The 17273-nt window shown below is 38.8% G+C and overlaps 3 protein-coding genes across 6 annotated transcripts in view; 1 reads left to right on the top strand and 2 right to left on the bottom strand.

Annotated features, from left to right (window-relative positions):
- Positions 1-17273, top strand: part of LOC134659138 (protein ERGIC-53) — a 250244-nt gene that overhangs the window by 68990 nt on the left and 163981 nt on the right. The gene's annotated exons all lie outside the window — the stretch shown is intronic.
- Positions 1113-17273, bottom strand: part of LOC134659166 (small ribosomal subunit protein eS21) — a 50802-nt gene continuing 34641 nt past the window's right edge. Inside the window, exons 1-4 of one of the 3 annotated variants that reach the window (XM_063514797.1) lie at positions 4215-4272; positions 4076-4134; positions 3749-3940; positions 1113-1164 (exon numbers count right to left, since the gene is read on the bottom strand). In XM_063514797.1, coding sequence (XP_063370867.1) covers positions 1155-1164; positions 3749-3940; positions 4076-4125 — 252 coding nt within the window. In that variant the 5' untranslated portion in view covers positions 4126-4134; positions 4215-4272 and the 3' untranslated portion in view covers positions 1113-1154. Of the gene's footprint in view, positions 1165-3744; positions 3941-4075; positions 4137-4214; positions 4273-17273 lie in introns of those variants that run through there. The other 2 variants (XM_063514795.1, XM_063514798.1) reach the window with 2 other exon arrangements.
- The window catches only part of LOC134658982 (centrosomal protein of 72 kDa), a 49819-nt gene continuing 42261 nt past the window's right edge, over positions 9716-17273 (bottom strand). The window contains exons 10-14 of the mRNA XM_063514587.1: positions 15294-15362; positions 13302-13384; positions 12209-12359; positions 11828-11910; positions 9716-9786 (exon numbers count right to left, since the gene is read on the bottom strand). Coding sequence (XP_063370657.1) covers positions 9753-9786; positions 11828-11910; positions 12209-12359; positions 13302-13384; positions 15294-15362 — 420 coding nt within the window. The 3' untranslated portion in view covers positions 9716-9752. The remainder of the gene's footprint in view (positions 9787-11827; positions 11911-12208; positions 12360-13301; positions 13385-15293; positions 15363-17273) is intronic.

Raw genomic sequence — 17273 nt, 5'->3', positions numbered from 1 at the left:
GGGGGCATCTGTTCATTTTGGGCTATTCCCACTAGTTACCACCAAGTAGGGTTGAAATGAAATTTATTAATGTATGTTGAGAAAGGGTTACATATTAAGCTGAGGCTGAGGGCTGTTTGAGGTGGCACCCGTTTTAACTAATTTTACTTTATAAGATTTAACGCAGAAAAGCCCACAGAATCAGGGCAGCACCCGTCGTGCACCTAAAGTCTATTTTTTAATTCGGTAGACTGAAATGACAGTTAATAGTATGAACATGAAATGTCATTTCATACTATTAACTGTCATTTCAGTCTACCGAATTAAAAAATAGACTTTAGCGAATAGACTGTCCGGGAGGAGCGTGTACAATTCCTTTAACCTTTTCGACGCCGTGTCAAACAAAAGCATGTGTCACGCTGACGCCACGTCATCAACGAAGTGTCAAAACTGAAATTGAACTTTATGCATATGCACGTAGGTCCATGTTGCTCTGTGGTCTGTGACCGATTAATCGGTCTTTGGCGTTGAACCTACGGTGTGGATATATAAGTCATTGGCGTCCAAAAGGTTAAGTATGACAGCGTAGTATAGCGCCTGCGTTTTCGCGTAATAGGTTATGTATAGGTGTTGTGCTTCATATTGCTATTGTTTATTTGCAGGCGCCGCCCATCGGCCGGCCCCCGCCGCTGCTAACGTTCCAAAATGAATCTCAAGTCAATAAACCGCAATATATGTCCTACAAGTCAATAAACCGTACTGTTGAATAGTGTCACAGCTTTTCGTTCCTACCGCTAGTCTGTGTGGAAAGAGAAGATTCGTGGAATGTATAGGGCCCAATACATTCCACGAGTCTTCTCTTTCCGAACAGACTCTACCTGTAATGCATTGACATATAGATCAGTGTTGCACAAAAACTTTGTACAAAACGCCGATCGCTCATTTTAAGGCTTCGTCACACAGGCGCGTATTCCGGGCGGGGCGTGAGCGTTTTATATGTAAAAGCAGCGCGCCGCGCTCACGCCCCGCCCGGAAAACGCGCCTGTGTGACAAAGCCTTTAATCACCATTTGGACTTGAAGATTCCCATTACGTATTGGTGAATGAAAACAAACTACTATTCAAATTTTATACTTTTTTATTTTTTATAAATTTATTCTTACACAACTAACTGCATCAGTAGTTCCTGAAACAAACAAACAGTAATTTGAGTTTGATACCTATGATATCACCCTATATCATCGTTATTTATTTAGAAACTGAGGGGGCCTGCCTTTCAGAAATAAGTTTTTGTCAAAAATATCATTTTAGGTACAAGCTTTTATCGCTGAATGTACTTTTCTTTCCACAGGCAGCTATTACTCATCAATAGGTTGCATTGTTTTATCACACAGTTCCTATGGCCACCTCCTGACTCCATCATCAGATCAGCTCGATGGTACCATAATGCAGCATTGTCATCCCACTTACACACATGCAAATTTTCAGATTCATCGGAAACCGGGAAGTGGGAAACTACTAAATGAAAGCTTGTCAAATTGAATGTTTTTATCTGCCTCTATTCCTCCAAAATGCAAGAGTGATGGTTCAGTTTTTGTATGAAAACTAAGGATGCCAAGAACTCCTAAAGAATGTATTTTAAATACATTGCCAAGTTTGAGCACTAAATATAAACCACTGTTTCAGAAACAGAAAAGACAAATTAGAGTCAAAATCTTAGTTCATCAAAAATGTCTGATAAGACAACATTGAACACGTATTGACTGTAGTTATGCAGAAAACAACCAACTCAATTTTTTTATCAATGCAGAAAGCGACCAAAGCCACTGAGTTAGGGTGTATGTCACTTTGACAAAAATAAAAAGTTGTTCGCTTACTACAGAACTACGGTCTATTGGTAAAACACTATTAGATACTAATCCTATGCACCAGAGGTATAAAACTCTTTGCTTGGGCACTATCAGCCCACAGGCTGCTATCATATGATAAAATTAAATGTTCACAAAATATTAGTGGAATTATACACGTTTTGTGTGTACTTTATTAATTGTGATGTATATGCTGTTTGTATGTTAAGACTCACTGACTTAATATAAAAGAAATAGACACACAAAGCAGAACAAAAACGTCAAGAAATGTGGATCCCAATGACGTTTCGCACCATTTGCATTGATGATAAAAACGCTTACGTAAATTTTGAGTCAAGATAAATGTTTCGTACAGAAAAGAGCTTAATGTCGTAAGCATTAAGTGTCAAATTTGCAAACATAAGTACCAACACTGTTAAAAAATTTAGTCCGATGGCACTAAACGTAACGTATTTACGTCAAACAACGTCAAACGAGAATAATGAACGAATGGAGTCACTTTGGTACACTTTAATATGTATTACTGTACAGGAAAATATTAAAATTGAAGTAATAAATAAAACAAATTTAATTTAATCGGGAGCTCAAATAAAATTAATTCGTGGTCCAAATTCAAACAAATAAAATTTTTAATTCGTAAGTATACGTCTTTAAATACTAATTTCCTTGAAATAAATTCTACTTATTAAATAACTGTGTATTTAAGATCTACATTTACTCATAGCACGGGTGCACGGGGACATTTAGATACTGATTGGATTTTTTTTATAAAGTCTACCTATACTTTATAAAAAAAAATCCTGTGGTTGTCACTGTGTTCCGACAGGTTTAGCATTTACAGTTAGTCGATATAAGCCCTTATTGGTGGTGTATATGTCGGAAACAGGGAAATGGGCCAAACACACAAGTGCCGTTTTGCCTTGTTTAAAACTGCATCACCCCTATCTCTTGCTATAATTAAATAGCAGTCCACTTTGCACGCATAGGTTTTCTTGGAAATCTTCAATTTAAACATAATATTATTTCTTATGAATTCCATATAAAAATATAAAAAAATATTGACCTCACATCGACTCAATAGAATTTTGTTCCTTGACATCCCTTCTTTGGTACTAACAAATTAATTTATTCAAAACCATAAAATTACCACCAGATTACATAAATTATGTAATGCTATCCAAAGAACTAACCGAAAGAAATACATTCCATCCTTTTTCCTTGTTTTATCATTGTTATTTTTACATATTTTAACGGCACATTTCGTAATTGTTGACAACTTCACATTTGAGCGTTTCAAACAAGACTAAACGAAAAAGTAATGCATGATCTGTTTTGACATCACTTTTGTGGGGCCATTTTTGGCGGCTGATTGGGTATCCAGTTCTTTATACTATATCAATGTTAAGACTACATTATTTTACCTTTTCGACGCCGTGTCAAACACAAAAGTTGTCACTCAGACGCCACATCATTGAAATGTCAAAACTTAAATTGAACTTTATGCATATGCACGTAGGTCTATGTTGCTCTGTGATCTGTGACCGATTAATCGGTCTTTGGCGTTGAACCTACGGTGCGGATATATCGGTCATTGGCGTGCAAAAGGTTAACAGAGTGGAACATTCTGTGTTTGGGAAGGACTGCGAGGAAGGCCAGGTGCATGATCTTATACATTCATCGAACTTAGATCTTGATAGAGGATAACAGAATAAAAAGAACATTCATTTGTCATATTTTGTTGCTGATAAAGTACCGCTGGGTTCATTTAGTCAAATGCAAACGTTTTGATACTGTTATTTATCTCAGCACAACATAATAACTTAGGGTTATTCCAAATAACGCAACTTTAGCTAATTTGGATCTCTAGAAAACTAGCGTTCGTATATAATTTGAGAAACTCACTTGGTGAGAATACCGTCCTTCTTGGTGAGCCTCACGATGCAGTCGTCGCTCTCGCCCATGCGGCGGATGGCGCCGCACACCACGTACATCTTGGAGCCCTCGGCGGCGCGCCCCGACGCGGGGTCCACGTCCGCGATCACCAGCTGCACGGACGCGTGGTCCTTCGCGTGGATCAGGCGGTTGCTCGCGGAGCTGAAAACAACAACAAAACACTTCACAACACTGTTTAAAATATATATTTAACGCATTTTTACAGCTCCTGTAGAGGAAAAATACACAAATACATGCTAAGTTAACAGTACAGTATAACCTAACAATGACACTAACCATTTCCTGGGGCAGTACAGGTCAACGAATTCACCGGCGTCGTTCTGCATTTTGATTATCTGAAATGCACAATTTAACACTGTTTAGAACAATTTTCGTATGGTTTAATGTATATTTATTCTGGAAAACACGCAATAACCTATAATAATCGCGAGGATCACGGAAATGACAGAAGCGAAAAGAAAGATGGCGGGCGGGCGACTATCAGTGTTGCCATAGTTTTTAGTGACGTGAGTGTTAAGTAGAGTCTAGACGAGCTGGGCAAATCGACCGATTTGATCAGGAAAATAATAGGCGCCAATCTCATCTAGCGTCCACACGTACACAATTTAATCATCAATTTGCATTCCATAGATACTAACTTCCATAAACAAGTGTGTGCCAGGCCTAATTTACCGAGTCCGTCGTAATTACAATTTGCATTGGCTATGTGCATGGCCGTAGCGCCGTCTAGCGGCTAGATTTAGTTAAATTCGACTTTTCACAAACTTTTATTTAATAGGTAATTTGCCGTGTTAAGAACAGTCCCAATCAAACGAAACGCTTTCTGTCTCTCTATAACTCCTACACAGTAGAGCGATAGAGAGACAGATAGCGTTGTCGTAGCGCAAACGATTGGCACCTTGGCTAGGCACCCAGTCATGTCTTGGCGTTATCGTTATGGTGCTCAAATTTACCTAACTTAGAACCCATTTGTTAAACGACCGATTTAGTAAAACACCCTCTAAAAGCGCTACGCTACGTGTAGTGTGTTAACCTTTTCGACGCCGTGTCAAACACAAAAGCTGTCACTCAGACGCCACGTCACCGGAGTGTCAAAACTGAAATTGAACTTTATGCATTATGCACCTAGGTCTATGTTGCTCTGTGGTCTATGACCGATTAATCCGTCTTTGGCGTTGGACCTGCGGTGCGTATATTAAATCGGTCATTGGCGTCCAAAAGGTTAATAATGCTGAAAGTCGATTCACTCACCGTAAAAATTTAACATACGCGTGTTAATTGTTATTTCCTTCTCGCTCAGTGTCAGCAGTCGCAGTGTTTTCCAAACTTTTCACGTCGAAAGCTTGGTAATTATGTTTTGTTACGAAAATGGTTGGCTGTTCTATTCGGAACTGTGAGAGTAGGAGTGAAAAGGGCAGTATAGATTTGTTTTATTTTACTATATTTCTACATGAATAACTTAAAATTAATGCCGTTAAAATAAATTTTCACCGTTGGTTAAAATTCTCCCACATTTTAAAGTTTGAGAACCTGTAAACAGCATGATGACGTAGGCCTGTGTCAGTTAGGTCATTCGCGAATCTCGGAAGAGAGTACCAGGCGGAGTATATTATTATACCATGGTATAAAGGTGGGATGTTGCGGATGCCGATGTTTTGACATCCGCGGATGCGGATTTTTAAAGGCTCGTCAAGATAGGTACATAAAAAACGTCAAATATTACATTTTAGTAATTTTTATTTCAAAAACCGGCCAAGTGCGAGTCGGACTCGCGTTCCAAGGGTCCGTACATTAAGTTCCACTCACGCCTGACTTTTCTAATAGGTATTTTTGGCTAATGACTAAATTACCTAGCAGTCTAGCACTTACGCCGGTGCTAAGACGTTCCTGTACCGACCTGTTCCACATCCGCATTAAATCCGCATCGATTTTATGCGGATGCGGATGCAGATGCGGATGTTGAAAATAATGCGGAAGTTCCGCGGTTGCGGATGCGGATATTCGCAACATCCCTGGTATAAAGGTAAAGGTTGATGGGTCATGTTGGGTAAAGGAGAAATAAAACAAAAAATGTGGGTATTTGTATATTGTACACGGGCGCCACTGGCCTACCAAAGTAATTTCATGTCAACCCGGGCACAGGTCTGGTCTGGCAAGTCTTGTGCAGTCAGCATCAGCTTAGGGCTAGCCAAAATGATCTGCACACATTTTTATTCTACTAGGTTGATTGGCCATTTTACTTTTCAGTAGGTATTTGAAATATAAAAACCAGGTTTTACACATTTTTGTCGTAGGAATAACAATTTTGTATAATGGGTAACCCACCCACCCACTATGTTACATTACATCGGTGTTGATGAATCATAAAATAATAAAAAACATTAAAATAAATCCTATGTAAACTATTATATACATTAGAAAACAACTCATCATGCTATACAAGGCGTAACAACACGCATATAAAAATTCAAATCAACAGGTAACATTTTGTTTGTCTAAAGCCCCGTCTCCATATCGCGCGGCAAACCATCGAACATTGGCTCGCGCGGCAGCCGCGCGCAATGGACACCGGGCTGCCGCGCGAGCCAACTCGATGCGCCCGGTATCCATTGCGCGCGGCTGCCGCACGAGCCAATGTTCGATGGTTTGCCGCGCGATATGGAGACGGGGCTTAAGATGGGCAAGTACAGTCGACTCAAAAGATATGTGTACACGTTTGCACCTCACTCCTTTGTAATAAGGCGAAAATGTAAACGTATCTTTGCCGTCCTGTCACTGTCACCCGAAGGCCGTAAAATAGAGCCGTAAAAGCTTGTCACATAGTTTTGCGGCCTTCGAAGAGTAACATTATTATAGGTTACTGTCCATTTTGTTAATGTTACTGACTGTCTTTGCAATAGTAGCACTAATAGTAACGGATAAAACTATGCGCCAAAAGTAAAGTCTGCCACCCTAGTATAATTTAACTGTTTTACATATATATCGCCATATCTCTTTTCCTAACATGCTGTTAGAAAATGGTACTAAATAGATAGATACCTAGATTTTTATTTGGTATTAATCATACGCCGTCCATTACATAATAAAAATTGATTACTAAAATTATAATATAATAAATTGAAATTGTGCATGTTAATAAATTATTCCAATACTTTTAGCGCGTAGTCTACTGCTATTATGGTTACTGTATTAAATTAACAACAAAACTAAACAAATCAAACTATAAAGAAGAAAGTACTCTCTGACCACGTTTTTCGTCGTAAAACTTAACGAGTTGTTAGTTGTGATTACTTGTGATTTGTGTACCTTTACTTACAATTCATGGACATCATAAGGAAACTTTTTAAAAGCAATATAATACATATTTCATATTGTTAGTATTGTTACCGCGAAATGTAGGAATTTAGATTACAAGGTACAAATTACGAGCCAATTTTAAAAAGAGCGTATGCAATTATTTATTGCATAGAAAAAACGAAATTTGAACTTCATTATTTATAATGTATATACATACATTATTAACTTTTTACATTATTACCTCAGGTAAATTAAAAATAAAACTAGCGCAAATAAGCGTCAACTAGAGAAATGAAGTTATTCCTTGTGGGCATCTTTATGTTTCATATATCAACTTGTATAATACCTATACTAGACTAACAGAGATTTTATTTTTATAACTTTACAATTAACTGACAGTTGGTAGATCTTATCTCTTCACAATAAGGTCTACGATTGAGCAGTTATAGTCCACGATGGTACTAATATTCGTAACTCAAGTCTTTTTGTAGAATTCGACTAGTTTAAAGTATTATTCCGAGTAGTTTTTTCTCAACTCAAAAGCACTCTGACTTACGAATAATGACTGTCATCAATTTTGTGGGTTTGAGCAGTAGCGGTAAAAAAAAAACAACGGGTTGCACTCCGGGAGTGCCGACAGAAGTGAAAATTAACTCGATGACATCTTACGTCTTACGCCCTCGCGAGTTATACATTTTTCCCCATCACAAAAAGTGCACAGCACCGCTAAAGAAGTTTTTACTTCAATAAAATAAGCGTTTTTATACGGTGTACTTTAACTTTAACCCACGAGTATGAATTTACATGAAGACTTCAAAGGACTCGACTAGGTACCAAACCAACACTAGATACCATGATGGTAGGAATGTTTTGACGCACTCACATACTTATATGGATACTTCCATTCACGTTATTTGCGCTAGTTTTGTTTCTGATATGGGGAACATATCCAGTATTATCCAGCATGTCGTGACGTGACATCTTGTCAAAACGTAAGTACAGTCAGACTAAAATTACCTGCATTAGTTGTATTTCACTTAATTCTCAGTAAAACATCATTTGTGCAGGTAATTTTAGGCACCAACGCTGTCCCCGCAAAGCCATAGACATTCAGACCTGAAATTCAGATGTATTTGCGGTAGTGTCCGACCGAAACCGGATTTTTTGCTAAAACCGAAGGTTCGGTTTTGCTATATAAGTAATTTCGGCCACCTGATTTCTTTGCACAAACCTGCCGAAACCGAAACCTTAGCTTCGGTCACACTTTACCGAAAATACAGTTTCGACGTGGCCAAAAGCTTTATAAATTTTTGGTTGAAACCGAACCTTCGGTCGAATTAAAACTTGATGTTTATGTAAACCGAGACTTCGGTCGGGCAATCTATGTTGGTTCTCACATTTTGGTTTGTGATTCTTTAATGTAATTCCATTGTTTTATTTACCACTATACATCAATTTTGTTGTTAGTTTAGTTTAAAAGACATATGTTGATATTGTAGATCACAACCTACTTCACGCCGACAGTAATAGCAGTCTTGTCTGCACTTTATTCACCACTGCACTTTGTAGTCTCCGTGTTGTCATAGAGAAAAAAATACATAGATTGCTCACTCCATACATCAGTTTTAGTACCAAAAAGACTATTAGCATCTAGCATCGAGTAGCGGAACTATCAGTACTGCTACTTGACAATAGATGTAGCACCGACCGGAAAGTCTTATGCTGTTGAGATAAGACTTTCCGGTCGGTGCTAAATCTATTGTCAAGTAGTAGTACTTATAGTTCCGCTACTCAATGCTAGATGTAGACACTGAAATTAATAGTCTAACTGATGTATGGAGTGAGCACTCTTGTCTTACTATATTTCTCTATGGTGTTGTTTATGAGGGACTAGTCTGGCCGCTAGTCACAGGTCACAGGGGCTGCTAGCGCGGCCTACAGTCCGTTTCTAAATCCCAGATTTTATTGATTCTCAAAGTGATCATTTGTTAATGTAGTCTCAAATATTCGTGAATATGACGACATTGCTGTGCTTCAGTTCAATTATTTAAACAACATCAACACTCCTTTTACTGTACATCGGTGGGCTTTATTGCAAAAGGCATAACATTACATGCCCAGTTTAATTTAATATATCTAGTTTAATTTATTTAGGAATGATTTATTTAATTTATTGTGTTAATCTTTGTGTGTACCGTTATTGTTTGTTTGTAATTGTAATATGGATATATTGTCCGAAGTAAAAGCTTTTTTTTTTTTTTAATAAGGTCCACCAATGTACAGATAACAGTATGCATGGCGATGGTACGTACGTATGAACTTGAAGTGTCTGGGGCATAGAAAGCGAGTTTAGTGTGTACGTACAGTGAACGCCCTAACTTAGGTCTCCGCATCTAACACAGCTAGTATGACGACGTGGGTACTTAAGTTGGGGACCTTACTGTATCAGATGTACTGGAGCGGCTGCGATGTTCACAATAACTTAACTAAGCCTCTATTGTCAAGACGTTAAAGTGCACGTACAGATATTTTTGAGCACCTCGGCCGCTTCGATATATCCGGGACTACTAGCCCTCGGTAACGGTGATCACTGTGACTAGACCGCGTACTCGACCGAGGCGGCGGCGTGTGCGTGTGCGGCGTCGGGCGGGGCGGGTCACTGACCGTTGGCCAGCTCGTCCATGCGGCATCTGAAACGTGCACAATACTAGTCATGTGTGATTCTTATCAAACGGTTGACGGTTGGAACTAAAATCAAGAGAAAATGATCCTTCTATTTTTTTATTTTATTTTAGTTATTTATTACACAAAAGTTACAACTTTTTTGTTAAGGACAAAGCTCCACAAAACTACATTTGTTTGACTTCTACTCTTTAGGGGTTCTCAAAATATGATACGCGAGTTCTAGGGGTTCACCAGCGGACTGTAAGGGGATTCGCGATGACCGACAAATACCTGGAGACTATTTTAAATACAAAGGGTTGTTTTTATTCGCCATGTGGTTTTGCACTCGTCTGGGAAGTCAATGAAGAGTACTCGAGTAAAAAAAATTAAATACCTTCCATAATTAAATAACAGCATAGCTACGCAAACATGAAATGTAACTATTGTATAAACGGTTCAAAATTTCACGCCGCAACCTTAGGCAATGATATACGTCGTAAGATACAGATATGAACTTTAACAGAAAAATGTAACCAATCCGAGCTAGCAAAATTAATCAGCTGTGTCGAACAAATCGATAAAAAAGTGAAAAATCCTGGTCACGGCACCAAATTGTAACAACCTCCCCTCGATCAATGTTTCGATTAAGTTTCAGTTACAAATTTAACGACCGACCGACGAAAGTGTTTTCAGTTTCAGCACGAAGCTGATTGGGTTACTCGTCGGTGTTATTCGTTTCGTTAATTTTATTTGGTGCAAACGGCACTAGATTACAAATCCGATCTAGTAATAACTAGAAACAATGAAAAAGCATTTAGATTAAAATTCCGATCAGTAGCTACTAAAATAGCTAGCTATACTTGGTCAAGCAGATATTGAATATATGGTTTTCAGGTCACACAGGATGAATCCCAATGTGTACCATAAAATACAACTGAATGGTAAATCACTGGAAAGAGTTACACAATTTAAATACTTGGGACACATCCTGTGTGAAAATTTGAAAGATGACCTCGACATTGAAAGGGAAAGGAGGGCGTTGGCGGTGCGGAGTAACATGTTGGCCCGTAGATTTGCTCGCTGTTCGAAACAAGTCAAAATTACCCTTTTCAAGGCGTACTGTCAAGTATTTTACACGAGCAGTCTATGGGTCAACTATACTCAAAAGCAGGGATGTTGCGGATGCCGATTTTTTGACATCCGCGGATGCGGATGCGGATGCGGATTTTTAAAGGCTCACATCCGCGGATGCGGATGTCAAGATAGGTACATAAAAAACGTCAAATATTACATTTTAGTAATTTTTATTTAAAAAAACCGGCCAAGTGCGAGTCGGACTCGCGTTCCAAGGGCTCCGTACAATAAGTCCCACTCACGCTTGACTGCTAATTTCTAATAGGTTTTTTTGGCTAATTACTAAATTACCTAGCAGTCTAGCACTTCCGCCGATGCTAAGACGTTCCTGTACCGAACAGTTCCACATCCGCATCCGCATTAAATCCGTATCTATTTTATGCGGATGCGGATGCGGATGTTGAAAATAATGCGGAATTTCCGCGGTTGCGGATGCGGATGCGGATGTTCGCAACATCCCTGCTCAAAAGGCATACAACGCCCTCCGAATCCAATATAACGACGCCTTCAGGATGCTGTTGGGACTGCCCCGTTACTGCAGCGCTTCAGGGATGTTGGAACGAACTGATGACTTCTATGCCATCCGGCGTCAACGAATAGCGTCTCTGTTGTATCGGGTGCGGGGCGGTCACAATAGTATACTTAGGGTCATAGCAGAGAGGGTGGATTGCACCTTCTTGAAATTTTGGGTCAATATAATAGTAATTAAATAGTTATTTAATGTAGTAGTAGGTAATTAACGTAGTCATAAGCCAAACTAACAATTCTATGGATACATTATTATCTGAAATAAAGAATTAATAATAATAATTGTCAGAAAAAGGCGGCAAATTTGAAAAATGTAGGTGCGAATGCGAAGGGATATCGTCCCATAGAAAGTTTGAATTTCGCGCCTTTTTTTATTGACAGATTTGCTTGACCAGCTATAGTTACCTGACGGCCATCTCGGCGACCTCCAGCGAGGGGTAGTCAAGCTCCTTCACCAGGCACAGCACGGCCGACAGCAGGTTCGAGTTCTGTCCACACCAAACAAACGGTCACCATCCATGTACGAAACATAAACCTTGTTACTAAAATATAAGGTCCACCAATGGCCAAAGAATGTAGAAAGTTAGTAAAAAGGGGTGTAAATGCTAAGAAAAGTGGTGCCTAACATTTGAATTAAATAGATATATCTGTACGGCGTCGGCAGCGGCGGGGGGGCTTTATAAATCACACTTTTACAAAACAAGTTTGATACGGGGAGTACTTCGTGGGGGTTCTCTGTCTCGCTCGCTGTGCTACGCGTGCGAGAGAGACAAAATTGACAATTACCCTTGTGACGGGGCGGCGGGTGAAACCGCGATGTTCTCCCATGACGGCGGAGGGAAACCCGGCGCTATGTGCGTCTCGCTCGCGAGGGGGCTCCCTGTCTCGCTCGCGCTCCCAGTCGCCTCGGCCTACGGTGCTGGGCGTGTATTCTGATCTGAAAATTAAGGGAGCATCTTTAATTTTTGAAGACGTATACCGTATAACTAGCATCCAGGGCGATAATTCGTAAAGTGGTTAAAGGCGTTGTGCAATTAAACCTGGTGGACGTCAGCTGTCGCTCCGTTGGTGGATTGAGGAACGGAAGCCACATTTTGACAGATGACAGTTTAGATGCTATTGTGAATTTATAAAATCGCATTGCCGTGAATAGACCGCTGGTCACATGATAAAAAAAACTGCACATTTTAAAAATAAAACAGAAATCGCTTAAATTAAAAACAGATGTCAATCGTATCGGTTACAACTTCTTCTTCAACTTCTTCAACATTTATTCAGCAAATAGGCCACAAGGGCACTTTTACACGTCAACATTGAATTTACATACAAGCAAAATAATAATACATCAACAATTATTAAATACAACTACAACTACCAAATCAAACTAACGTAATACATGGCAATTGCAGGGGGACCCGCACTAGGCCAGGCCTGTATCGCGGGAGACCAGTACCAGTACACCATTTGGTGTCATCGCATCCCAATTGAAAGTTTGCTAGACGTATATGTTAATATAAACAGGGTGTATTGTATGTAATGTAAGATGTACCTGTTGTCGCCTCGCTCGCAGTACTGTATAATGTAATGTATAATGTAAGATGTACCTGTTGTCGCCTCGCTCGCAGTACTGTATAATGTAATGTATAATGTAAGATGTACCTGTTGTCGCCTCGCTCGCAGTACTGTATAATGTAATGTATAATGTAAGATGTACCTGTTGTCGCCTCGCTCGCAGTACTGTATAATGTAATGTATAATGTAAGATGTACCTGTTGTCGCCTCGCTCGCAGTACTGTATAATGTAATGTATAATGTAAGATGTACCTGTTGTCGCCTCGCTCGCAGTACTGTATAATGTAATGTATAATGTAAGATGTACCTGTTGTCGCCTCGCTCGCAGTACTGCTCGTGCGGTGACGTCACACCGAGCCTGCAGTCGCCGTTCATCGCGTACGCGTACTCCTGCAACGGATACTTATAATATACATACTAATTATTACTAATTTGATAACTGTAGTGTAGTCTGTCTGAGAAAACAGTTTTAGGCAGAATTCACCCGAAGGGCGTTTTTTTTTGTTGTTTCCTACACTTTTTTTTTCAAATTTGGGATTTTTTATGTTATTTCTACTCAGAATCACGAGCTCTTTCTATCCTAATAGGAGAAAAAATGTGTCCTAAGGTTTTTATTTCCATTCCGTCACCATTTCTCATAGACTTTGTATGGCGGTCGCGAAATGGAAAGATCGAAAAATGTATGGAAATTTTGGGACACTTTTTTTTTCCTATTAGGATAGAAAGAGCTCGTGATTCTGAGTAGAAATAACATAAAAAATCCCAAATTTGAAATAAAAGTGTAGGGGACAACAAAAAAAAAACGCCCATTACCGAGGTGAAAAGAAGCAAAAACATATGACTTCAAATCGATTTGGTAAAATTATTTATAAGAAATGAATTAATATTGTCCTTTATTTGTATAGGGCGATGCTAATAGGTATCATAACATCAAACAAATGTCTGTTGCAAAAACACGATAACCAAATGTTTTGTTCGAAAGACTTATAGGTACATTGTACAATTTCTACAGTACAGAAAAATTATGTTGTGAAAATGTGAATGTTGCGATGTGTGCGCAATGTCATATGTTAATGAGTAGTAAAGCTTGCTAGTGTGCGTGTGATATGCAATGAATACACTTACTATTAATGATACACATATGTATATCAATTTATTAAATCTTGCTATCAAGATATAAACGTATTGTATATTAATGTTACAAAAGAATGTAAACTTGTAAAGTATGTGAACTTTGTCAATCAATAGTGTGTGTATAGGAGATCCAAGACATATTGATCTCTTCGGCTCGGACAGACTAAAGCATACGGGTCAAACAGATTACTGTGTTATCGTCTTTCCTGTAGACATACACAAGAGTTAAGGGCTATAAAGGTTAATTTTCTTATTTAACCCTTATCCACGTGAAAAGGTCCTCCTTTTATTTAGAGAACTAGATAAAATCATTACTTACATGCCCACAACTCCCACAAGCTGTTAACTATTGCCCACAGGAGAGAAAAATGTACAGTTAGCGCTAACACACTAGTTTTCTCTCCTGTGGGCAATAGTTAACAGCTTGTGGGCATGTAAGTAATGATTTTATCATAGTTCTCTAAGTAAATAAAAGGAGGACCTTTTCACGTGGATAAGGGTTAAATAAGAAAATTAACCTTTATAGCCCTTAACTCTTGTGTATGTCTACAGGAAAGACGATAACACAGTAATCTGTTTGACCCTACTTTTCCTCATAAAATGTAGCTGAGGGCTTACCGCAAAACATGAAAATCGAAATTTCATTATTTGCCTATCTCTCTTGCATATTCGAACGATAGAGGCAGATAACGAAATTTCCATTTTCTTCTCGCGGGAGGGCCTCAGATGTGGTGCAATGTAGCAATTAAAAAGTCACGGAATGTCTCCAAAGTAAGTACTTTTTAGGGTTCCGTACCCGAAGGGTGAAAACGGGACCCTATTACTAAGACTTCGCTGTCCGTCCGTCCGTCTGTCACCAGGCCGTATCTCATGAACCGTGATAGCTAGACAGTTGAAATTTTCACAGATGATGTATTTTTGTTGCCGGTATAACAACAAATACTAAAAAACAGAATATAATAAATATTTAAGGGGGCTCCCATACAACAAACGTGACTTTTTTGGCGTTTTTATGGTCCGACTCGCACTTGGCCGGTTTTTTGCTTAGCATCATGGGATAGGGTAGCTACTAGCTAGCATCAGTGTCCCATTAAATTCCCCCCTTATCGGAAAAGTGTGGTTGGTGGCGATCGGCCGCGCATAGTTACATGTTGGCATCGTTCACCTTGACGCTCTGCGCGGACACGGAGTGCCGCAGCGGCGCCGAGCGCTCCCGCTCGCGCGCCCCGAGCGTCTGCAACAACACGCCGCCTGTACCTCTACCACTACCTACCAACACTACTAACTACCTACTACTACTAAATTAAATACATACTTCTGTTTTTGTGACTCTACCACTCAACTTAGGCGGTCGGTGAGATGGTATTACGGTGGGTGCGATTTTTAGTATGCTAAATAAGTTACCTTCGACTAGACCTAAAAAGTAACCGCGCGATAGTCTCACCGATCGTCTAACTCGAGTGGTACAGTACGGCTATATTACTATACTTCGTTTTTTTTAGCATTAGAAAAAAGGTAAACAATCTTGATGTGTCTTTTAATTGAAAAACACGTTTTAAAAATAAGTCACGGCAAATATGTAACAATTATGAATCTAATACGATCATTTATATTCTTCTGCTTTCGTAAGTAATAGTTACTGATTTTTAAAAAGCGTTTTTCAATTAAAAGACACATCAAGATTGTTTACCTTTTTTCTAATGCTAAAAAAAACGAAGTATATACTGCACAAGACGTAGACTGTGGCGTTCTTCGAATAAATCCATTGTCATTTACTAACCCAAAAGTATAAGTTATAGAATCAAATTCTGACTCCACACTCCACAGCCTATGAAAACTTCAAAGGTTCATTCATATACAGTGTAGTTTTTTGTATACTTGTGTCGATCTGATTATATAATTATGAATTATATACAATCTAAATTTGATTACGTTAAATGAATCCTTAAAGATTTAAAAAGCTTATTTACTAGTTTATTAACGTAAATACATAATTTGCTCGGCAGAATAACCAACGACTGTTTACGGCGTGGAAAATTTACAAAGCACATATTTTATAGTTTACTTTGACGTCAAACTACAGCCAATTTAATGGAAATGAGAACGTGGAATAAGAGCTCAATCGAAAAATACTCAAAATACTGTGGTGGTGTGATTTTAATGTTATCTTATCTTACTTACAAAAATAGCAATACTGGCTCAACCACGGCAGTGTCGCTAATGTTGTGAGTTAGGGCTAATTTCGAATCTTAACCCGTGATTTCCGACTAGGTTAACGGTTAACGGAACTTAACAAGACACGGAGTTAGCTCTAGCTCGCAATAGGGCCAGTTGTATCAACCATAACTAACGGTCTTATCAATGTCATATATTCAATGAACTCAAACCACTAAAGGGTCTGTCACTGTTAAAACGTTCGCTAAATGTTATTATTGTATGGAAAGTTTCATAATTCACTGCCGCTTGAATTCAAAATTCATAAATTTATTCTGCAAGGAGGCGTCAAGGGCTCTTTTACACGTCAATATAACATTTACTGTGACATCATATGGTGATATGAAAAATACATAGCAACACTTATAAGACATCAGCTAATACCTGGGTAAACAATAAACATATACGAGTAACAATCTTAAAGTACATAATTGCCCATGATGAAATAGTCCGTCAATAGTGGTTGACACAACACAACAGGCCCTAAGGCTTCGTTCACACGGCATTGTCCTGCACGTTTTTTTGCAGTATACGTCTTAACGGATAAATAGTGGCACATACTTTGTGCATAGAACCATTCACACGGCGTTTGTATTGCAAAAAAACGTACATTCTTTATACGTTTAAACGGATACTCACCGGACTTGTCAAGCAAATCGAATGAACTTTAACGTATTCGGTTTGCAGTGGCGAGTAGTATAGTTCTGTTTCATTCACACGGCACGATGTTTTACGTTTTTTATCGAATAGCAACCGAACAAGCGTCTATAGTACTAGAGCAACTTTTGGCGGGAACGCACGTATTTTGTTTGCAATTTCAAGATTATTTCAAAATGATTGAAGAATCTTCGATAAACAATCAATTATTAATTAATTTAATCGAACAAAAGCTCGTTTTGTGGGATAAAACTACTGATCTTTATAATAATCA

The sequence above is a fragment of the Cydia amplana genome, chromosome 24 (assembly GCF_948474715.1).
Source record: "Cydia amplana chromosome 24, ilCydAmpl1.1, whole genome shotgun sequence".
NCBI classification, from domain to species: Eukaryota; Metazoa; Arthropoda; class Insecta; order Lepidoptera; family Tortricidae; genus Cydia; species Cydia amplana.
This window is presented reverse-complemented; position numbering and strand designations above follow the sequence as displayed.